This window comes from Palaemon carinicauda, chromosome 6 (assembly GCF_036898095.1).
Source record: "Palaemon carinicauda isolate YSFRI2023 chromosome 6, ASM3689809v2, whole genome shotgun sequence".
Lineage (NCBI taxonomy): Eukaryota > Metazoa > Arthropoda > Malacostraca > Decapoda > Palaemonidae > Palaemon > Palaemon carinicauda.
The window spans coordinates 25,637,782-25,661,543 of NC_090730.1; the positions used below are offsets into that span (position 1 = coordinate 25,637,782).

Genomic DNA, 23,762 nt, shown 5'->3' on the forward strand with positions numbered 1-23,762 from the left:
GGACCATACGAGTATTGAAATTATTCAAATGATAGCCTACTTGTACCCCATACGTTTTTGAAGCAAAATGGTAAATCGTACAAGGTAAGAGAGTAGCCCCAGTGATTCAATTCAGTTGTGCCCTGATTTTATTTTCAACCCTCTTTTTTACCTATACAGTTAATGGTTATCCTGCCTATTCACAGAAGAATGCTGACAATATTTAAAATCTGAAAATATTTTGTCCTAGGTAAGGAGCAGAAACTTCTTTAATAATTAAATTGGAGGTAAATATTTTCTGTACGTTTAATAAACTCTGTTCTTCAGTATCTATAAAAATAGCTTCTTATGAAAAATTTCATAAAAAAAGAAGTTAGGATTTGGATTTACATAAGCATTAATAGTCATAAAGACAAATGCAGATGGAGCCACCTGTCTCCCAAGGACGACAGAACAAGGATTTCTTCCTCCTTGATTTTCAAAGTTCTACATTCTGAACCTTCAGACATTTCACAGCCATTTATGTTATTGGTCTGAGGTCGTGAACATCAATCGTGGATATTATATGTAAGTATTCTTTTTACAGATTTAATTGTAAAACTTAATTGTGAAATTTACTATTTTTTCGAATCTCATATTCCAAGTATGAAATTAAGCTGTTTGTGTGGCGAATTTGATCTTTATGCTGACATCACCGCGTTCAAACTGTCAAAATTCCATACTTTTCACACGGTTCCTCAAAATTTAGTTTGAGAGTCCTTCATACTTGAAAAGGGGTCCCATTCCCTTTTTATTGTACTATTAAATGTTCTCCAATGTTTTTTCAAAGTAGTCTTTGATTGCTAAATTGGGCTTTGCCTTGATATTTCTAAAAAACTTAACATGTGTCAAGCAATAAAATATAATTTTTGCACATATAAAGTACTATTTTGAGGCGTTTAGTATATCCCGTGAACCTGTAATCTGTAACAATCGCTGTAGTGCAAAACTGAGGAAAAACTTGTGCAACACTTAAATGTTCATTGCTATTGAGAAGATTTTTGGATATGAAATTTATTAGCGATATTTTTAAAACTTGGATATCTTTTCATTGTTTCCTGTTGCAAGTCACTTGGTGCTTGAAATTTTTGTGCAAGTATTTTCAAAGTTTTATTGGTTATTTTGGACTATGGTGAATTACAAGCATATTTCTATTAAAGACAACATAAAGGTTAGCGTTTTCTTATGCTAATTGTTTTTTCCAGTGATTTTGAATCTTAATTTTGGGTAATTTTCTATCTCTTTTGGTTGAGTGTAGATTCTGGCCGCATAATTGAATCCAGTGATGTTGATCAAACAATGTCTCGTTGCGTGGTTCCGAGGCTCGGGTCTATATAGGGCCTGTTTCATACTTTATCAATCTAATCTAAAACTTGCATACTTTTACTTTTGTGCACTTTTATATGAAAGTACTATTAACTTCCGGTGCTAATTTCATACAATAGCTGGTGCTCCAGTGTTAAGATTGCGAGAAAAAAAAATATTACAAAATTGGGAGCTTCTTAAATCTACGAAGCCAATTAAGCCCTGTCTCGATGAACTTGAACTAAATTAAATATCCCGTGATTTCAAACTTTATTAAAGCAGATGAACACGTTTATAGAACTTAGCCTTCAATCTTGGCTACTTTAGTTACAATGTAAGATCCTGCACAGAAAAATAACTAAACATAAATACATTAAAATATAAATAATGATAATGGGGGAATAAACTACTCGCATGCTAAGGTTTGGTGACTTTGGTTACACAAATGTGAATGTTCAATGACTTTGGTTTCACTTGTCAAGGTTTGTGAAGGGTTAGTGATTGAGGTTACACTTGTGAAGGTTTAGCGGATTTGGTTGCACTTGTGAAACTTCGGTTAATTTGGTTACACACTTGGCAAGGTTTAGTGACTGGTTATACACTTGCGAAGGTTTAGTGACTGGTTATATACTAAGGTTTAGTGACTGGTTACACAATTGTGAAGGTTTAACGGATTTGGTTGCACTTGTGAAACTTTGGTTAATTTGGTTACACACTTGTGAAAGTTTAGTGACTGGTTATACACTTAAGGTTTAGTGACTGGTTACACAATTGTGAAGGTTGTTACTTTGGTTATACAATTGTAAAGGTTTAAAGGTTTAGTGACTCTGGTTACACACCTGTGAATGTTTGGTGAAGGTTTGGGGAATTCGGTTTTGTACTTGAGGGTTTAGTGAATTCGTTACACTTAAGGTGGTTTAGTGAATTCGTTACACTTAAGGTGGTTTAGTGAATTCGTTACACTTAAGGTGGTTTAGTGAATTCGTTACACTTAAGGTGGTTTAGTGAATTCGTTACACTTAAGGTGGTTTAGTGAATTCGTTACACTTAAGGTGGTTTAGTGAATTCGTTACACTTAAGGTGGTTTAGTGAATTTGTTACACTTAAGAGAAGATTTAGCGACACAGGTTACACACTTGTGAAGGTTTGGTGAATTTGGTTACACACTTGTGAAGATCTAATGACTTTGGTTACACACTTGTGGAGGTTTGGTGAATTTGTGAAGCTTTTGGGAATTTGTTACTTGAGAAGGTTTAGTGAATGTTACTTGAGAAGGTTTAGTGAATGTTACTTGAGAAGGTTTAGAGAAGTTGTTACTTGAGAAGGTTTAGAGAATTTGTTACTTGAGAAGGTTTAGAGAATTTGTTCCTCGAGAAGGTTTAGCGAATTTGTTACTCGAGAAGGTTAAGTGAATTGAAGGTTTATTGAATGTTACAACTTGAAGGTTTAGTGAATTTGTTACAACTTGAGAAGGTTTAGTGAATTTGTTACAGCTTGAGAAGGTTTAGTGAATTTGTTACAGCTTGAGAAGGTTTAGTGAATTTGTTACAGCTTGAGGAGGTTTAGTGAATTTGTAAGACCTTGAGGAGGTTTATTGAATTTGTAAGACCTTGAGGAGGTTTATTGAATTTGTTACACTTTGAAGGTTTAGTAAATGTTACTTGAAAAGGTTTAGTGAATTTGTTACTACTTGAGGTGGTCTAGTGACTCTGGTTACACACTTGTGAAGATTTAGTGACTGGTTACACACTTGTGAAGATTTAGTGACTGGTTACACACTTGTGAAGGTTTAGTGACTGGTTACACACTTGTGAAGGTTTAGTGACTGGTTACACACTTGTGAAGGTTTAGCGACACTGTAAGTTAGACTTGTGAAGGTTTAGCGACACTGTAAGTTAGACTTGTGAAGGTTTAGCGACTCTGTAAGTTAGACTTGTGAAGGTTTAGCGACTCTGTAAGTTAGACTTGTGAAGGTTTAGCGACTCTGTAAGTTAGACTTGTGAAGGTTTAGTGACTGGTTACAGACTTGTGAAGATTTAGTGACTCTGGTTACACACTTGTGAAGATTTAGTGACTCTGGTTACACACTTGTGAAGGTTTAGCGACCTTCGTTATGCACCTGTGAAGGTTTAATGAAATTTTTAAACTTAAGAGAAGGTTTAGCGAATCAGGTTACACCCTTTTGAAGGTTTGGTGAATTTGGTTACACACTTTTTAAGGTTTGGTGAATTTGGTTACACACTTTTGAAGGTTTGGTGAATTTGGTTACACACTTTTGAAGGTTTGGTGAATTTGGTTACACACTTTTGAAGGTTTGGTGAATTTGGTTATACACTTTTGAAGGTTTGGTGAATTTGATTACACACTTATGAAGTTTTTGAATGGTTACATAGTAGTGAAGGGTTAGTGACTGGTTACACAATTGTGAAGGTTGATATAAAATGCTTGTTTAGATTTAATGAATTTGGTTACACACCTGTGAAGGTTTGGTGAATTTGTGAAGCCTTTGTGAATTTGTTAAACATGGAGAAGTTTTAGCGACTCTGGTTATACACTTGTGAAGGTTTGGTGAATTTGGTTACACGCTTTGGTGCATTGTTACATACTTGTGAAGATTGTAACTGGTTACATAGTGAGAGACTGGCTAAACACTTGTGAAGATTTAAGGAATTTGGTTACACACCTGTGAAGGTTTGGTGAATTTGTGAAGGTTAGTCTATTTGGTAAACAGAGGTTTAGCGACTGGTTACGCACTTTTGAAGGTTTGTTGAACTTTGATACACACTTGTGAAGATTGACTGAATACATGGTAATGAAGGGGGAATGACTTGTTACACACTTGTGAAGGTTTGACTCTGGCTAAACAAATGTGAAGATTTAACGACTTTGGTTACACACCTGTTAAGGGTTGGTGAATTTGTGAAGCTTTGGTGAATTTGTTACAAATTTGGTTTAGTGAATTGGTTACATTTAGAGAAGGTTTAGTGACTCTGGTTGCAGTTGTGAAGGTTTGGCGACTCTGGTTACAGTTGTGAAGGTTTGGCGCGACTGGTTGCAATTGTGAAGGTTTGGCGCGACTGGTTACAATTGTGAAGGTTTGGCGACTCTGGTTACAGTTGTGAAGGTTTGGCGGCTCTGGTTACAATTGTGAAGGTTTGGCGGCTCTGGTTACAATTGTGAAGGTTTGGCGGCTCTGGTTACAATTGTGAAGGTTTGGCGACTCTGGTTACAATTGTGAAGGTTTGGCGACTGTGGTTACCGTTGTGAAGTTTTGGCGACTCTGGTTACAATTGTGAAGGTTTGGCGACTCTGGTTACAGTTGAGGGTTTGGTGACTCTGGTTATACACTTATGAAGGTTTGGTGACTCTGGTTATACACTTGTGAAGGTTTGGCGACTCTGGTTATACACTTGTGAAGGTTTGGTGACTCGGGTTACACACTTGTGAAGGTTTAGTGACTGATTACAAAATTGTGAAAGCTAAGTGACCTTCGTTATACACTTGTGAAGGTTTGGTGAATTTGTGAAGGTTTAGTGAATGTTACTTAGAGAAGGTTTAGCTACTCTGGTTACACACTTGTAAAGGTTTGGTGAATTTGGTTACACAGTTAAGGTTTGGTGATTTTGGTTAAACACTTGGGAAGGTTTAGTGATTATGCTTACATACTTTTGAATATTTGGTGAATTTGGTTTCACACTTGTGAAGATTGACTGGTTAGATAGTAGTGAAGGGTTAGTGACTGGTTAGATAGTAGTGAAGGGTTAGTGACTGGTTAGATAGTAGTGAAGGGTTAGTGACTGGTTAGATAGTAGTGAAGGGTTAGTGGCTTTGGTTATGCACTTGTGAAGGTCTAGTGACTCTGGCTAAACATTTAAGATTTAATGATTTTGGTTAAACACCTGTGAAGGTTTATGAATTAGTGAAGCTTTGGTGAATTTGTTAGAAACTTGGTTTAGTGAATTCGTTACACTAAAAAGGTTTAGTGAATTTGTTACACATTGAAGGTTTAGTGACTCTGGTTACACATATTGAAGGTTTAGTGACTCTGGTTACACACATTGAAGGTTTAGTGACTCTGGTTACACACATTGAAGGTTTAGTGACTCAGGTTACACACATTGAATTTTTAGTGACTGGTTACACACATCGAAGGTTTAGTGACTGGTTACACACATTGAAGGTTTAATGCCTTTGGTTGCACACTTGTGAATGTTGTGCCTTTGGTTGCACACTTGTAAATGTTGTGCCTTTGGTTGCACACTTTTGAATGTTGTGCCTTTGGTTGCACACGTGTGAATGTTGTGCCTTTGGTTGCACACTTTTAAATGTTGTGCCTTTGGTTGCACATTTGTGAATGTTGTGCCTTTGGTTGCACACGTGTGAATGTTGTGCCTTTGGTTGCACACGTGTGAATGTTGTGCCTTTGGTTGCACACGTGTACTGAAATCCCAAATGGAATTTGTATTTTCTTTTTAATTATATATTATATTATATTATATTGTTTTATATCATATTTTGTTTAAAGTAGCATGGTCACTGGAAGACAGTTAGCTTAGTTTCAAGTATTTAACTACCCCCTTGGTTGTTAACAGCTCACTGCCTTCCTGCGGCCGTTTCTGGTTTTAACCTAACCAGCCACTAATGCTTTGCTTTCTTCCTGAGGTTGACGGAAACTTGAAGTCAGTTACGAAGGAGCATTCCATCGCTAAGGGTCTTGTAACTCGAGCTCCTATTCTTGATATAAGAATACACTTTGTACAGCTACCCAGTTAACGTGACAAGAACATTTTCTACATGTCCTTTGAAGTGACGAAGAGTATTATCGCCATGTAAACTTCTGTGTAATCCCGACCAGGAAGAAGCTTTCTTTCATCGCAACCCATCTCTACACGTACTTCGCCTTCGTCCCAGGATGATATCGGTGGGTCTGTAAAACTCAGGGGGAGTTTTTTTATGTTAGTCCGAAATCATTTAGAGGGATAATGCCATCCCATTTAAATTTGACTTCCAATTATCATCGCTTACTTTTTTCAATGTTATATTTTTTCATACCTTTCAATTTAGTAACGAGTTCATACCCTTTTCAGTTTTGTAACGACTTCGTACCCTTTAAAGGGATATCATAAATTGTACTTCGTGGATTCCAGTTTGGACTATGGGTTTATATTTATTTACATAAGATTTCCAAGGTATGCAACTTGCCAAGTGTTATAACGTGCGTCACATAATAATTTGATTTTTATATGTATTTTTATGATCGTTGTGTAGTATGTAATTTGACATTTGCTAATATTTAAGGTATTTGGAAGAAGCTGAATTATTGCGGTTCCCCCTTGCCTCACGATGTTCAACTTTGTGTATTAGCTGCCGCATCAGCAACTGGATGAATTAGGATATTTATCAAATACAATAAATTAATTGATTTTTTTTCACATTTTAATTATCCTTATTTAATTCCTGGTGTTTGTAAATTAAAATTCAGCGTATGGCGACCGTGACAGGATTTAGCATTATAGGTTAGGTACGTGATACAGAACGTGAATTGCGGTGTGTTCGAGGTTTCTTCCTAGAAGGGGTTGTTATAATTTGCTTATTTCTTTAATCGATTTTTTGCTGTTCAAGAAGAGTTCAGTATACCATTTTCGTGAGTTTATCGTTTACTTGGCAACTGATTTAAAGTTCTTTGTTAACTATTTATGCGGTTCATATTTTGTTTATCCCTTTGCGAATAATTTTTTGCGTATTTGAGTGCTCCTATTTCTCGCGTTATTTTGAGCTTTTTGCTTCGTAATAACGTTATTTGTAATAAGTGGTGTTAACTATTCTGTTTAGAAAATTTTCGTTGAGTATTGCATTAATATACTTATTATATATATATTGGTGCTTGTTTGTTTATTTGTAGTTGTGTATTGTATTAATCATACTTTTTATATATTTTGGTGCCTGTTTTTGTAGTCATAATGGCTGAATTGGTAGTGCTAATTGGTCAGCGTAAGATTATTAGGAAGAAGGTTACAGATTGTGCCAACCGTTCCTCGCAGTACCCTTCTTTAGAAAATACTGCTAAAGTATCTGAACGAGGTGTTCTCCTGGATTATAGGAAGCGACTAAGTGACTTGGATTCTAAAATACAGATTCTAAAATTTTCAGGGGAATTTAGAGAGGAGGATTTGGAAGCTGAGCTTTCAGCATGTCAATCTTACCATGATAAGATTTCAGGTATTTTGCCTTTGTTGGATGTAAGTGTAAGTGCTGGAAGCCCTCAATTTTCATTAACTACTGATATTGCTAGGAGTCTTTTGAGGCAACCCACTGCCCCTCTACCCAAATTCCAAAGTAAGGAAGGTGAGGATTTTTTGAAATTCATTAGAGAATTTGAAACCACGACCCAAAGTTTTAATTATCCAGACAGGGACTTGCTCTTACTTTTGAAACAACAAGTAGAAGGTAGGGCTAAATGTTTACTTGGCTCATTGGAGGCCGACAAACAGAGTTACAACGATGCCAAAGACTTATTGACTAAGGCATTTGCCTCGACTGAATTACGAAAATCGGCTGTAATTAAGAAATTAACTTGTCTAAATCTCAAAGAAGGAGAGGACCCTTTTGTCTTCTTTTCAGAACTTAGAAATATAGTCGAAAATTTCAAATATTTGCATATTGATGTTGAGGAGGTTGTTAGATATTTTGTTTGGTCTGCAATGAATGATAGATTTAAGTCTCATCTGGTTCATATCACTAATGTGACTCATCCATCATTTCAGCAAATTGTAGATAATTTCTTTACAGCATGTGAAAGGTATGAACAGGGTCAGACGAAAGGTAAATTGTCTGTCAGGGATAAAGTTGTAACTCATTCAAAGCCATTACAGGAAAAGACTAGTGCCATGGCTCTTAAAACTAAGACTGTTCCCGCCAAAGCTTGTAATTTTTGTTCCAAGGTCGGTATTTCTGACAATGATCATTTAAGTTATAAGTGTACTAAGTATGCTACCCCTTCTGATAAAATTTATTTATTAAATTTGCATAAAGGTTGTGTAAAATGTGGTAATTTTAATCATTTTACTAAAGCATGCAAGTTCAGATTTCGAAGACCCTGTTCACATTGTTCGCAGTATCACACGGAGTATCTTTGTGGGAAACTTAGTCCTGACAGGTGTAATAGTAAAGAAGAGTCTTCCAAGGAAGCAAGCAGTGGGATAGCAGTATTGCCAAATGTTACCACAGGTTCAGTTCTCCCTACTTTCACATTTTGTGTAAATGGTCAAAATAAGCTTCACAGGGGTCTTAAAGATTCAGGGTCACAAAATACTTTTATATCTAGCAAACTAGCTTCCTCTTATAATTTAAAGTCTTTGACTACCAATGTTAAACTTACTGTGAAAGGGTTTAATGGTCAGAAGGAATATTCTACTAGTCTTGTTGAAGTTCCTATAAAGCTGGGGAATGAAATCTTTGCTATTTCTGCTTTAGTTGTACCCTCTATAAACCTGCAATTAAATTTACCTTGTCTTGGTCAGGTAGTTAGTGTAATGCAGAGTAAAAATTTTGTATTTGCTGACAAATTTTTATCAGCCAGTTCTCAGGGCATTGATGACATTCAGCTTTTGTTAGGAGTAGATTTTTCACATTGTCTTTTGGGAAAAGATGTAGTGATAGGGAGTCCTAATTCATCTGTGTATATTGAGACTACTTCAGGAATAATGCTGATGGGGAATGTTGATAGGTTCCTAATTAATCTTACTTCACTTAATGGTAAAGACAGTTTAGCCTCGAAACCACTAAGGGGCGAAAATTCTAATGCTGAAAAAGGTACATATTTTAATATCCCTTGCCATTCTTATTTTCTAGCTACTACTGTATCTATTAATGATGAATTTAACGAGCTCAATGACATGACGACAAATTGTTCATTCACTGTACTTTCCGATAAAGGAACTATTATTGATAGGAAACTGCAAGAAGCAACTGATCAAATCCTGAATATGGAGAGCCAATTTTATTTGAACTATGATCAGAAAGTTTATAGTGACGAATCTAATCAGCTCAATAACTCTCTCGTGGATTACACTTTGAGAAATTTGCACACGAGAAGTGATGGGCGTATAGTTGTTCCCTTGTTATGGAATGGAAAGGTATCACACCTTCTTTCGAGAAATGAGTCTCTTTCCAAGGCTATTCTTCAATCTAATTTTAAAAAGTTACTTCGTAAGAAAGGTTCCTTACAGTTGGTGGATAACTGCATAAAGGAGCAATTAAATATGGGAATTATTGAACCAATTTTTGACTTGGAAGTATTTAAGGCTGAATACCCTAACTATTCATTCTTACCTCATATGCCAGTTTTTAAGCCAGAAAGGGATACTACGAAATGTCGCATAGTGTTTCTTTCTAATTTGCAGGAATCCTATAAGAAACTGTCATTGTCACATAATCAATGTATGTATGCTGGGCCTAACCTAAATCAAAAACTTTCATCTGCATTTCTTAATATTAGGTTTGATGAAAAAATTTTAATATTTGATTTGAAAAAAGCTTTCAATATGTTGGCTTTAAGTGAAATTGATCAGTCTAGACTATTGTTCTTTTGGTTTCGGAATGTTAGCGCAGGTGATTACACTCCCGTTGCTTATAAAAATGTCAGGCTTTCATTTGGACTTCGGTGTAGCCCATTTCTTTTGATGGCTTCATTGTATTATATGTTAATTTTAACTTCCAGTAATGATTCAAGAATTGATGAACTAAAGAAACTTATTTACGCCTTAATATATATGGATAATGGTGCTATTACTATGAACAGCTCTGATGACCTAAGGTGGGCCTATAAGCAGTTAGATGACATATTCAGACCCTTTAAATTTGAAACTCAGCAGCTGATAACCAATGATATTGATCTGCAGTCTGACATAGATCAGTCAGTTCTTACTCCTGAAGTCAATAAATTGTTTGGGCTTGAATGGGATAGACTTTCGGATGATATTTTCACTAGGCCAATTAACCTTGACCCAGGAGCTAACACTAAAAGATTAATTCTTAGGTCCATTGCCTCCCAGTTTGACATTTTTGGTTTCAACTTGCCTTTATTTAACCGATGTAGGATTTATTTGCATAATTTGCAGTGTCAAAAGGGTTTGAATTGGGATCAGACTCTTAACAGTCAACAGCTCAAAGACTGGAGGAATATCTGTAGGCAATGTAATTCATCGCCCCCTCTCAAAGTAACTCGGTTTGTGGGTCGAAGGGATGGTGAGTATAATATAATTGTTTTTACCGATGCCAGTTGTGACATATATGGGTGTGTCATTTATCTACTGAATGTTGAGTCTGGCAAACTTACCTTTGTTAATGCTAAAAATCGGTTGGTTAATACCCAATTGAAAGGTAAATCCATACCATCTTTAGAGATCCACGCCATTAATTTAGGAGTTGAGCAATCTATTGATCTTTATTTGGATCTTGCTGGTCCCAGTTGCATAAAACCTATAAAGGTGACAAAGATTTGTCTTTTTTCAGATTCTTCTTGTGCCCTGCAATGGTTAATAAGTTCTTCTCTTCAACTTAAGAAAATGAACCAATGTTCTACTTTTGTAATGAACAGAATCTATAGCATACAAAAACTTTGTGAAACATATCCGGTTCAATTTGGGTTTATTAATGGCAAGGAAAATCCTGCAGATATGGTAACCAGGTGCACATCATATAAATTGTTGATGAAATCTTGTTTTCTTTCAGGCCCGGACCTGACTAATATTCGGGCACCTGACATGCAGTTCACTATTCCTAAAGAGGGTTATCTTTCAGGAAATTACTTGAATATTTCTAATGTTCCTTTAGTTAAGAGAGAATGCTTGGTTAATATTTCAGATTTTTCAGATTTCAGAAGACTGGTTTTGCTGTACCGTCGGTGTATAATATGCATATACAAATGGAAAGCTAAAGTGAGAAGGGAAGTTAAGGTGCAAGAAAAGAATTTTTTCTCTTTAGCTCTTGTCCATTTGATTTTGAATGATCAACAAAATCACTTTGCTGATGTTTTAGAACATTTTTCCAAAGGTTTTTCTGCAGTAAAGGATATACCAGGTATAGTTTCTCAGTTGAATGTGTTTGTTGATAACGATGGCATTTTGAGAGTGAAGAGCAAATTTAAGAATGAGAAAAAATTTCCTATTCTATTATCTAGGGACAGCCATTTAACTGAGTTAATTATACTTGATATTCATCATAAATTAGCTCATTCTGGGTGCTATGCTGTTCTTGCTGAACTCAGAAGACACTATTTTATTCCTAGAAATTTTTCTTTGGTAAAAAAGATTTTGAGGCAATGTGTTCACTGCAAAAGATTCAACGCAAGACCTGTTAATTTAAATCAAAATTGTTACAGGGAATTCAGGGAAGACCCACCAGCTGTACCTTTTGGCAATATTTTCATTGATTATATTGGTCCTTTTACAGTTAAGCTGGAGAAAGAAAATGTTAAGGTATGGCTATTATGTTTTACTTGCACTTGGTCTCGTGCAGTTAATTTGAAAATTTGCAGAACACTTAGTGTGCCTGATTTTCTTAGGGCATTTTCTATTCATTGCTTCGAATTTGGCATTCCACAGTTGTGCATTAGTGACCTAGGGTCACAAATAGTTGCAGGAGCTAATGTTATAACTTCATTTTTGAATGATCCCCACACTCAATTGTATTTTGAGGAGAGAGGTATTAAACCTTTGACTTTTCAACAGTATTTTAAAGGGTGTAGTCAGTTAGGCTCCATGGTCGAGGTTTGTGTCAAGTTAACAAAGAGGCTTTTATATGGGTCCATCAAGAACAATATTCTTTCTTTCTTTGATTTTGAGTTTACTGTATGTCAAGTTGTCCACTTGGTAAACAAACGGCCAATATCTTTTAAAGAGGCTCTTAGGGATAGTGCAGCGGAAGACCTTCCTGAACCAATAACTCCCGAAATGTTAATAAGAGGGTATGAGCTTTCTTCCCTCAATATCATTCCAGATTTATCACCTTTACCTGAGGATAAAGAATTTGTTCCTTGTAGAACTACTAATGAATTTGAACAGTTGTCTAAAATTAGGAGTAAACTTTTAGATATTTACCATCATGAGTTTTTGCAAACCCTTTTAAGCCAGGCGGTTGATAGAAAGGGTAGATATCTCCCTGTAACTCATCATCCTCTAAAACCAGGTGACATTGTTTTAATTAAGGAAGATAATACGAAGATTAACAACTATCCTCTAGGTCGATTAAAGGAAACTTTCACAAATGATATTGGGGAAACTACACATGCAAAAGTTTTCAAAGGCCGTACCAGACAAGTTTGTAAACTCCATGTTAATAATCTGATACCTTATCTTTCCTTAGACGATGATGTGGACTTTAAGTCAAATGATTTGCACAACATGGACAAATTATCACCAGCTTCTGAGAGGCCTAAAAGAAAGGCTGCTGTGGAAAGCCGAAGGAAAACATCTGAAATGTTGAATTTATAAACTGATAAATTTAAATTTGTATGTAGTGTAAATAATTTATTTGGTAAATCCAAAAAATCTTTTTGGACTCGTTCCCCTGCAGTGTACTGAAATCCCAAATGGAATTTGTATTTTCTTTTTCATTATATATTATATTATATTATATTGTTTTATATCATATTTTGTTTAAAGTAGCATGGTCACTGGAAGACAGTTAGCTTAGTTTCAAGTATTTAACTACCCCCTTGGTTGTTAACAGCTCACTGCCTTCCTGCGGCCGTTTCTGGTTTTAACCTAACCAGCCACTAATGCTTTGCTTTCTTCCTGAGGTTGACGGAAACTTGAAGTCAGTTACGAAGGAGCATTCCATCGCTAAGGGTCTTGTAACTCGAGCTCCTATTCTTGATATAAGAATACACTTTGTACAGCTACCCAGTTAACGTGACAAGAACATTTTCTACATGTCCTTTGAAGTGACGAAGAGTATTATCGCCATGTAAACTTCTGTGTAATCCCGACCAGGAAGAAGCTTTCTTTCATCGCAACCCATCTCTACACGTACTTCGCCTTCGTCCCAGGATGATATCGGTGGGTCTGTAAAACTCAGGGGGAGTTTTTTTTATGTTAGTCCGAAATCATTTAGAGGGATAATGCCATCCCATTTAAATTTGACTTCCAATTATCATCGCTTACTTTTTTCAATGTTATATTTTTTCATACCTTTCAATTTAGTAACGAGTTCATACCCTTTTCAGTTTTGTAACGACTTCGTACCCTTTAAAGGGATATCATAAATTGTACTTCGTGGACTCCAGTTTGGACTATGGGTTTATATTTATTTACATAAGATTTCCAAGGTATGCAACTTGCCAAGTGTTATAACGTGCGTCACATAATAATTTGATTTTTATATGTATTTTTATGATCGTTGTGTAGTATGTAATTTGACATTTGCTAATATTTAAGGTATTTGGAAGAAGCTGAATTATTGCGGTTCCCCCTTGCCTCACGATGTTCAACTTTGTGTATTAGCTGCCGCATCAGCAACTGGATGAATTAGGATATTTATCAAATACAATAAATTAATTGATTTTTTTTCACATTTTAATTATCCTTATTTAATTCCTGGTGTTTGTAAATTAAAATTCAGCGTAACACGTGTGAATGTTGTGCCTTTAGTTGCACACTTGTGAATGTTGTGCATTTGGTTGCGCACTTGTGAATGTTGTGCCTTTGGTTGCGCACTTGTGAATGTTGTGCCTTTAGTTGCACACTTGTGAATGTTGTGCCTTTGGTTGCACACTTGTGAATGTTGTGCCTTTGGTTGCACACTTTTGAATGTTGTGCCTTTGGTTGCACACTTTTGAATGTTGTGCCTTTGGTTGCGCACTTTTGAATGTTGTGCCTTTGGTTGCGCACTTGTGAATGTTGTGCCTTTGGTTGCGCACTTGTGAATGTTGTGCCTTTGGTTGCGCACTTGTGAATGTTGTGCCTTTGGTTGCGCACTTGTGAATGTTGTGCCTTTGGTTGCGCACTTGTGAATGTTGTGCCTTTGGTTGCACACGTGTGAATGTTGTGCCTTTGGTTGCACACGTGTGAATGTTGTGCCTTTGGTTGCACACGTGTGAATGTTGTGCCTTTTGGTTACACACTTGTGAATATTGTGCCTTTTGGTTACACACGTGTGAATGTTGTGCATTTTGGTTACACACGTGTGAATGTTGTGCCTTTGGTTGCACATTTGTGAATGTTGTGCTTTTGGTTGCACACGTGTGAATGTTGTGCCTTTGGTTGCACACTTGTGAATGTTGTGCCTTTGGTTGCACACTTGTGAATGTTGTGCCTTTAGTTGCACATTTGTGAATGTTGTGCCTTTGGTTGCGCACTTGTGAATGTTGTGCCTTTGGTTGCACACTTTTGAATGTTGTACCTTTGATTGCACATTTGTGAATGTTGTGCCTTTGGTTGCACACTTGTGAATTTTGTGCCTTTGGTTGCGCACTTGTGAATGTTGTGCTTTTAGTTGCACACTTGTGAATGTTGTGCCTTTGGTTGCGCACTTGTGAATGTTGTGCCTTTGGTTGCGCACTTGTGAATGTTGTGCCTTTGGTTGCGCACTTGTGAATGTTGTGCCTTTAGTTGCACACTTGTGAATGTTGTGCCTTTGGTTGCACACTTTCGAATGTTGTGCCTTTGGTTGCACACTTTCGAATGTTGTGCCTTTGGTTGCACACGTGTGAATGTTGTGCCTTTGGTTGCACACGTGTGAATGTTGTGCCTTTGGTTGCACACGTGTGAATGTTGTGCCTTTGGTTGCACACGTGTGAATGTTGTGCCTTTGGTTGCACACGTGTGAATGTTGTGCCTTTTGGTTACACACTTGTGAAGGTTGTGCCTTTTGGTTACACACTTGTGAAGGTTGTGCCTTTTGGTTACACACTTGTGAAGGTTGTGCCTTTTGGTTACACACTTGTGAATGTTGTGCCTTTGGTTACACACTTGTGAAGGTTGTGCCTTTGGTTACACACTTGTGAAGGTTGTGCCTTTGGTTACACACTTGTGAAGGTTGTGCCTTTAGTTACTCGCTTGTGAAGGTTCAGTGACGCTTGGTTACTAGCTTAACTGGAATTCCCTATAAGAAATGGAGGGAGTGCTGCTAGTTTGGCATATTTGTTTAATTAGGCATGGAGTATAATAGCTTGTGTATCGGTCGATTAAAATGAAGTCTATTTCTCTTCTTGTTTGCTTTTGGAAGACTAATTAGGAGGTAATGGGCATGAGTTGTGTATTCGCTTTTGCCAGCTGTTCTGTTCTTTGTATGACGAAATCTTCCTTTTTAACCAAATACGAGCTTCCAAATATTTATGCACAGTTCCTGGATGTTCTACTGCAGCCATTTTTTCAGCATGTCAACCATCATGCTGGTACCATCAAAGTACCATATATATACAAAATTTAGTAGAATTTTATATCATGGTAATCGAGTTTAAAATTTTCTATGTTCAGTATGTGTTGCTCATGTGTAAGTGAAAAATATTCCAGCACATGGTGTACCACTTGCCAGAACAGAGCAATGGCGTAATATAAAGTTTGTGACCGTAGCGAGCCACGGCGGAACAAAAACCACTAGAATGACGAAGTGAATCTTAGGTAATTACTTTAATTTCCAGCCACTTGTATGAACCTTATATTTTTCCACCTTATATTTTTCCACCTTATATTTTTTCAACTGGTTATCTTGTGTTTATTTTGCTTTTCCGGCCATTATTATTGTTCCAAATCCCTCGTTTTGGGCATTTTCACGTCCGAAGTTCCGGGTTTACCCTGGAGTTTTCTATAATTCTTTTTTTTTAAAGGGGTTCAAAAACTCGGGAATTAGTAGATTGTCCCAATAATCATGGTATTAACTGCATAAAACACAAGAAAGCGAGTTTGAAAAAATATGTTTTATCTATTTGGCTATCAATTAAAGAATATATTTACCCTTTAGTTTTAAAATTATAATTCTATGAAGACTATAATTTTCTAGTTACATTTATTTAGGACTAACATAAAAGGTAATAGTTGATTGCCAACATTCCTTCGATTTTAGGTCATATTATTTAACTAAATATCTAATGTTTCAGGAACTGTGTTTTAGGTACGTTTGAGTAATTTAAAATTTTCATTGTTCTTTACAAAAAACATGATTTGCGTTTAGGGTCGATTTTGGTCTTAATACGTGACTCTTTACTTGAATTTCTCAGGACTCATCTTTCAGGGATATTTATATTCCTGGCGAATTTTGGTTGATTGACTTTATTGCTCTACGTGATAACTTGTTAAATGCAAATACTAGTTATCTGAATTAGTTAAACCAAGTTCAATGTTTCTGATACTGATTAAGGTGTTAGTTTTCACATAGAATTAGTTAGAATGTTAATGTAGTGAATTACCATCTTTTCTTTTAATCTGACGATGGTAATTTTAACTTAGAAAGTAATTGGTATGGAATTGGAATTAATGCACAGTCATTGTTTGTGTTGAAGTTTATAAATATAACGTTTGGACATTTTAAATGCTTCAATTTTGTCTGAAAATTATTTGGGCAGCTTCATACACGAAGCTTGGTGATTTTTACCAGTTTGTCTTCAAGTTTGAGTAAAAAATTGAAGAAATTCTTTAAAAACATTTATTAGGATATATTAGTCACAAAATGTATTGGAAATTAGCTTTAATAATGCATTTATTTCTTTAAAAAAAAATTTTAGTTTTTAAAATTATTAGCAGGTTCTCGCTGATAATGTTTTTAAATGAAGTCTTTCTGTGCCAGAAAAAGCCGGAATATTTGCACATAAATACATTTTCTTTTCCAGATTTTCAATGATCATAGTGACTGAAATGTTGAATTCTAAAAGGTGAACTGAATGCATATGAACCAGATACATTTTTGAAAGTTTTTATTCAGCTGAAGTGGAGTAAATTGATTAAAAGAATATTTGGAAATTGAACCACAAATTCAAACCCTTCAGTACTGGTAGGTATAAAAACTTTACTTGACCTTTTAGCTTCATGGCTTTTATTCAAGTAAAAATTTTGAAAAATGTCCGTTTACAATAATGTTTAAAACCTAAATTTGAAGTTATCGTTTAAATTGGGAATTAGTATTTGGCCTGATTTTTGAGTGGAAGAAGCCATTCCTGGTGAAAAATTCCTTAAGTTGTGTAATTTTTAAATCAGTGGCCCGCAACTTTGATATCAGAGGTTATGTATAGCTTCTAAGATTGTGAATGTATAGCTTTTAAGATAAATATGTATAGCTCGTAAGATTTTGATAAACTTATTTTTCAAATTCGTGTTCAGCTCCATGCAAAAGACATTGCTGAAATGTTTTAGGTACGTATTAGAATAATTTTTCAAATGTTTTGGTTCTTTACAAAACACGTTTTTCTCTTTTACCCCCATGGACGTACCGGTACGTCCTTGCAAAAATCTACTATTTACATTGAGACCAACCTGACCTCTGTATGAAGAAAATTAAGGCTGTTAGAGCAATTTAAAAAAATATATTGCAAAATGTGCCTGAAAAAGAAAACGCCTGGGCGTAAAAGGTATGAGACACTTTACTTGAATTTATCAGGACTTACCTTAAAGGGATATTTACTTTCCTGGTGAATTTTGGCTGATTCTGACTTTGATTGCTTTAAATGTTATCTTGTTGGACGCAAATACTAGTTATTTGAAGTTACAATAAACTAATGTTTCTGATACTGACAAAGATGTATTAGTTTTCACAGATAATTATTGATTATAATTTTAGTGAATGACTTTTTTTAAATTTGATGTAAAAAGTTTTGATATGGAACTGGAATTTCATGCAGTCATTAGTGTTTGTCAAGTTCATATATATAACCTTTGGACATTTTAAATGCTTCAGTTTTGTCTGAATTATTTCAATTTTTTACCAGTTTTAGTAATGCAGTTTTAGTAACATTGAAGAAATTCTTAAACATTTATTAGGATATACTTGGCACCAATTTGAAGATTGTTTTAATAATTCTTTTATTTCTGAGAAAATAATTCTTAGCATGTTCACGCTGGTCATGTCTTTAAATGAAGTAGTTTTATGGTGACAGAAAAAAAGCAGAAATATTTACACAATGAATTTTCTTTTCCAGATTTTTAATGACTATAGTGACAGTTGTTGACTGAAAGATGAACTTAATGCGTAAGTACTAAAAAAAACTTTTGAAAAGTTTGTATTCAGCTGAAATGGAGTAAATTAAGAAAGTTTAATTGGAAATTGACCTACAAATTCAAAACCTTCAGTAGTGGTAGGTTGATAAAACTTTGACTTTTTAGCTTCATGGCTAATATGCAAATAAAAATTTTGAAAAATGTCAGTTCATATTGAAAACATGAAAACTTCGTTATCACATTAATCTTTAAAACATGGATACTTAGTTATCGCATTAAAATTTAAAACATGAAAACTTGGTTATCGTTTACATTAGGAATTAGTATTTGGCATGATTTTGAAGTGGGAGAAGCCATTCCTAGTGAAAAAGTTATTACTTAGCCGCAATTTTAATATCAGATGTTGTAAATATGTATAGCTTGTAAGAATGTGAATATGTATAGCTTATAAGATTTTGATTAAAACTTATTTTTTCAGATTCAAGTGTTCAGCTCCATGCAAAGGAAATTGTTGAAACTACGGGTTTTTCAATGGGTAGAAGGACAATTGGAATATATCTACTTTGAAAGGTAAGAGGAATTATTTGTTTACTTTTTTGAAATTCCAATATTTTTCTAAAACTTGAGCCTGAGCCGAAGTGAAATATAAAATATCTGAATTTTATACAATTTAACATATTGCCGGATACTTCCAAGGTAGAGAGTAAGCCTACTTCTGGCTAAAGTAAGACTAGTCAAGATTTATGTACACTATATGCTTTGATTTCTTCCAGGTTTATTTGAAACTCTAGTTTGGATCTAGAAAAGAAAGGAATTGCAAACAGGATGAAAGTTGAAACGCCAACAGTAAAATAAATTTAGAGAAATCAAGAACGAAAGGACTAAGAAAAATGTTAGTAAAAATGCAAAATGCTGTAAAATGCTGTAATAAACTATTGTTGCAGAAAATTTTAGTTCACATTAAGTTATTTTAGGTGTTTAATACTAAATATATTAAATAGCCCTTTTCCTGTTGGTGCTATTTAATTTTTTTTAATGTAATTTTCCCATCCTACATTTCATACGAAGTTCTCTTGTGATCTCATCTTTTAGCATTATTTTAAAGACTTTTTTTCGCAGTTTTCTTTATGCAATGAGTTATCCTGGTCTCATATATGCAGTATTATAAGTTCTTCCTATTGCGTTGTCATCTGGTCTTATTTCCCTCGAGTTTTCTTTTGCGTTGAATCGTCTTCTGATCTTATCTTGTCTTCGCATACTCTTGGCTTCTCGCGACTATGGTTAGGCTTTGGGAATATTTGTTTTTCTTTTAGCTGCAGGTTAGGTTGAGAGATTTTGGTTAACATTCCAACACAACTGTGCTGATTTGTAATTATCTTAGTGTTGTCTTCCACCAGTGTTGATTTTGGTTAACATTCCAACAAAACTGTGCTGATTTGTAATTCTGTTGGTGTTGTCTTCCACCAGTTTTGATTTTGGTTAACTTTCCAACAAAACTGTGCTGATTTATAATTCTGTTAGTGTTGTCTTCCACCAGTTTTGATTTTGGTTAACTCTCCAACAGAACTTGGCTGATGTGCTGATATGTAATTATCTTAGTGTTGTCTTCCACCAGTTTTGATTTTGGTTAACATTCCAACAAAACTGTGCTGATTTGTAATTCTGTTAGTGTTGTCTAACACCAGTTTTGATTTTGGTTAACTTTCCAACAAAACTGTGCCGATTTGTAATTCTGTTAGTGTTGTCTTCCACCAGTTTTGATTTTGGTTAATTTTCCAACAGAACTTGCCTGATTTGTAATTCTGTTAGTGTTGTCTTCCACCAGTTTTGATTTTGGTTAATTTTCCAACAGAACTTGCCTGATTTGTAATTCTGTTAGTGTTGTCTTCCACCAGTTTTGATTTTGGTTAACTTTCCAACAGAACTTGGCTGATTTGTAATTCTGTTAGTGTCGTCTTCCACCAGTTTTGATTTTGGTTAACTTTCCAACAAAACTTGGCTGATTTGTAATTCTGTTAGTGTTGTCTTCCACCAGTTTTGATTTTGGTTAACTTTCCAACAAAACTGTGCTGATTTGTAATTCTGTTAGTGTTGTCTTCCACCAGTTTTGATTTTGGTTAACTTTCCAACAAAACTGTGCCGATTTGTAATTCTGTTAGTGTTGTCTTCCACCAGTTTTGATTTTGGTTAACTTTCCAACAGAACTTGGCTGATTTGTAATTCTGTTAGTGTTGTCTTCCACCAGTTTTGATTTTGGTTAACTTTCCAACAAAACTGTGCCGAATTGTAATTCTGTTAGTGTTGTCTAACACCAGTTTTGATTTTGGTTAACTTTCCAACAGAACTTGGCTGATTTGTAATTCTGTTAGTGTTGTCTTCCACCAGTTTTGATTTTGGTTAACTTTCCAACAGAACTTGGCTGATTTGTAATTCTTAGTGTTGTCTAACACCAGTTTTGATGACTTTTCGTGATTGAAAATTCTTTAGAATAAAGTTTTGCATTTTACATTAAAGTTTCTGGAGATTTGTATGGATTAATTTTGTTAAACATTTTTCGTGGCAGGTTTAATCTTCGTGTACCACATTTAGATGGTTTTTCACAATCATATAGTTTGTATTCCTAGAATGTTATAATTTTTTTTTTTCGTAGCCTTGGTTATTATTTTTTAAAAGTAAAATTTTGATATTGATATATTAATATACCTTAGATTGGTATACAGTTTATATTAGTTAATATACCTTAGATTGGTATACAGTCTATATTAGTTAATATACCTTAGATTGGTATACAGTTTATATTAGTTAATATACCTTAGATTGGTAAACAGTTTGTTAGTTGATATACCTTAGATTGGTAAACAGTTTGTTAGTTGATATACCTTAGATTGGTATACAGTGTTAGTTAATATACCTTAGATTGGTATACAGTTAATCTTCATAGTAACTTTGATAATCAAATTGTTAAATTTTTAGAGTTTTGACTTGTCCATAGGCATCGAAAATTAATCTTTTAATTCTTCTTGCATATCCTATTGCTCCAGAGAACACTGCTGAAATTTTGTCAGTGAAATTGGAATTTGTATTAAATGTGTTTATCTCTGCACATATTTAGTTTGAATTTCCATAGGTTTTGGGAGGTAATTACAGAGTTTTCTGGATTGTTAAGTATTCAAGGTATTTATTTCTATTTCTAAAAGCATCTTTACAAAATATATCCTAAACTCTAATGGTTGATTTTGGTCTAAACTCGTGTGGTTAAATTTTTCAAGACCTATTTAAATTCTTGGATTCCTGCAGAGTTTTGGTTGCTATTGATTTGGTAATTGCTTTACGTGTAATATAGATGAAAATTTTATTTGATAAAATTGGTTAATAAAGCGCGTTAAATGTAATTATAGCTAATGACTTGTATAAAGTTCAAATTGGTGAGGATTGTTAATTGAAATTTATATTTTTTATTTTAGAGGGTTTCTCTTTGGAACTTAACATTAGGGAGCTTAACATCAATGAAATTCTCCACATTGTGTTATAGTTTATATATAGAACTATTTGAAATCCTTATCAATTTGCCTCCTTGTTTCTGGAGCTGAAAAATTTCGGCTAAATACTCAAAGTAGATGGTGTTTATTGGGTCTTTTAGTAATGGAGTCTAGGTGTGAAAGGAAGCGGAATAGATACTTGAAAAGGTTGTATTTAGATATTAAAATTGGTTGGTAATAGCAATTTGATATTTTAATGAAGGTGTTACATGTCTATAAGATATCTGGCATACATAAAATTTTAAAAATTATGTAAATTTCTCCTCATTGCAAATTAATCTTTTCAAATGTCTTCTTTTAAAGGGTTACAGGGTATTTTGCTCAATACGTGCACACACCAATGCCCAATTTCTTTTGCAGGTTTCAAGAAAACTTCAATAAGATCTCAGAGGAAAGTGGGTCAGTATTTTGTACCAGGGAAATCTTAAAAGGATATTTCACCAATACGACCATTATTTTGGCTTTGTGGAATGACATTAAGTGAAAGGTAAGTTACTGCCAATTTACCGGTGCTATTGATAAACATGGTATTACAAAAGTGCATAAAAACTTAAATTTATTCTTGTTGACAGAGCAATTTGCAAAAAAATAATTATAGAATATCAAGCTTTTATTCTATACTTAATTGAATACTAAACGTAGCACTTGCATGTACATTAGGGACTTAACTTTAATGTGTTGAAATTTTAGTTAAGCAAAGCTTGAGCAAAAAATAAATTTACAATTGGAAGTTCGTCTAGAAACTTGTCACATTTCTTGGAATGCCTTAGGTAGTTACTGATATTTAAAGCAAAAGTATAAGAGTTCCCTGTGTAAATATACAAAATAATTAAACTGATGAAAAGTAATTGAATTGTTCTCTCACCCCCTTACATGTGTTTATAGCTCATTAGGCATTTATTTAAGCTTTATTTTTAGCCCTTAAAGATAAGGCAATGAGAATACTAGTGTATAATTTAAGTGGCTTCTAATTTAATCATGCAAAAAAAGTTGGAAGGCTTCTAATTTAATCATGCAAAAAAAGTTGGAAGTCATATTGTTCAGGATTTAAAATTTTAAGAACAATTATGCATAAAGATCTTCAAAACTAGTTTTATAAAGATGGTTAATATGATATAGGGTAAATTATCAATTGTTTGTTCTTTTTTCTATTTCAGATATCTCACGCAAGAAAATGATAGAAGGAAATAAGACAGACGAGATGAAATGACGGAGCAGTAAAAATGAAAGAAAACAACAAGACGGATGAGATGAATTAAATACGTACTGGAGCAGATCTAAAAACCTGTCAGCAATGCCGTCAAGAAACATATGTTTTTAAATAACTTCTATGGTATAAAAAGCTAATAAAAAGAATAATGAAAGGTTTTTTATTGCATCAATTGGAAAAATAACAAAGACATTGGTGTTACATTCTTAGAGCTAAAATAGTTCTTTGTCTAATAAGTAAGAGCTTTTAATAAAATAACAAAGACATTGGTGTTACATTCTTAGAGCTAAAATAGTTCTTTGTCTAATAGTAAGAGCTTTTTATATTAAGCTTTCATGTCCATACTTAATCCATCTTTTTAATCCCTATTACTACGATTTCAAACCCATTCTCTTCTTCATCTTTTATACTTCTCGTCTTGTCTGTTTTGCAGAAATTTCTGTGTGCGCTGAAATGTTAAATTCGTCTTGATGTGTGTGCATCTAAATAAGTAAAGCTTTTTTTAATTACGAAGCACAGAAAAAAAGGTGGCTTTGCATCCTA

The 23,762-nt window shown here is 34.4% G+C and overlaps 1 protein-coding gene and 1 long non-coding RNA gene across 5 annotated transcripts; both read left to right on the top strand.

Annotated features, from left to right (window-relative positions):
* The first annotated feature begins 511 nt into the window (after window positions 1-511).
* Window positions 512-23,369, top strand: LOC137642056 (uncharacterized). Of its 2 annotated transcripts, XR_011044628.1 has the most exons (7): window positions 512-546; window positions 17,150-17,310; window positions 18,452-18,607; window positions 18,949-19,040; window positions 19,244-19,362; window positions 22,370-22,496; window positions 23,167-23,369. It is a non-coding gene; the product is annotated as an uncharacterized lncRNA (long non-coding RNA). The 2 variants fall into 2 exon arrangements; XR_011044629.1 differs by lacking the exons at window positions 512-546; window positions 17,150-17,310 and adding an exon at window positions 17,721-17,884.
* LOC137642526 (uncharacterized) lies at window positions 5,707-13,938 on the top strand. Of its 3 annotated transcripts, XR_011044800.1 has the most exons (4): window positions 5,707-6,244; window positions 6,411-13,382; window positions 13,550-13,651; window positions 13,761-13,938. XR_011044800.1 is itself a non-coding variant. In XM_068375154.1 (2 exons), exon 2 carries the CDS (start codon window positions 7,284-7,286, stop codon window positions 12,813-12,815), a length of 5,532 nt encoding a protein of 1,843 aa, XP_068231255.1. In that variant the 5' UTR covers window positions 5,707-6,244; window positions 6,411-7,283; the 3' UTR covers window positions 12,816-13,526. The 3 variants fall into 3 exon arrangements, 1 of the variants encoding a protein (XP_068231255.1); XR_011044799.1 differs by having other exon boundaries at window positions 13,550-13,938; XM_068375154.1 differs by lacking the exons at window positions 13,550-13,651; window positions 13,761-13,938 and having other exon boundaries at window positions 6,411-13,526.
* Window positions 23,370-23,762: the final 393 nt, after the last annotated feature.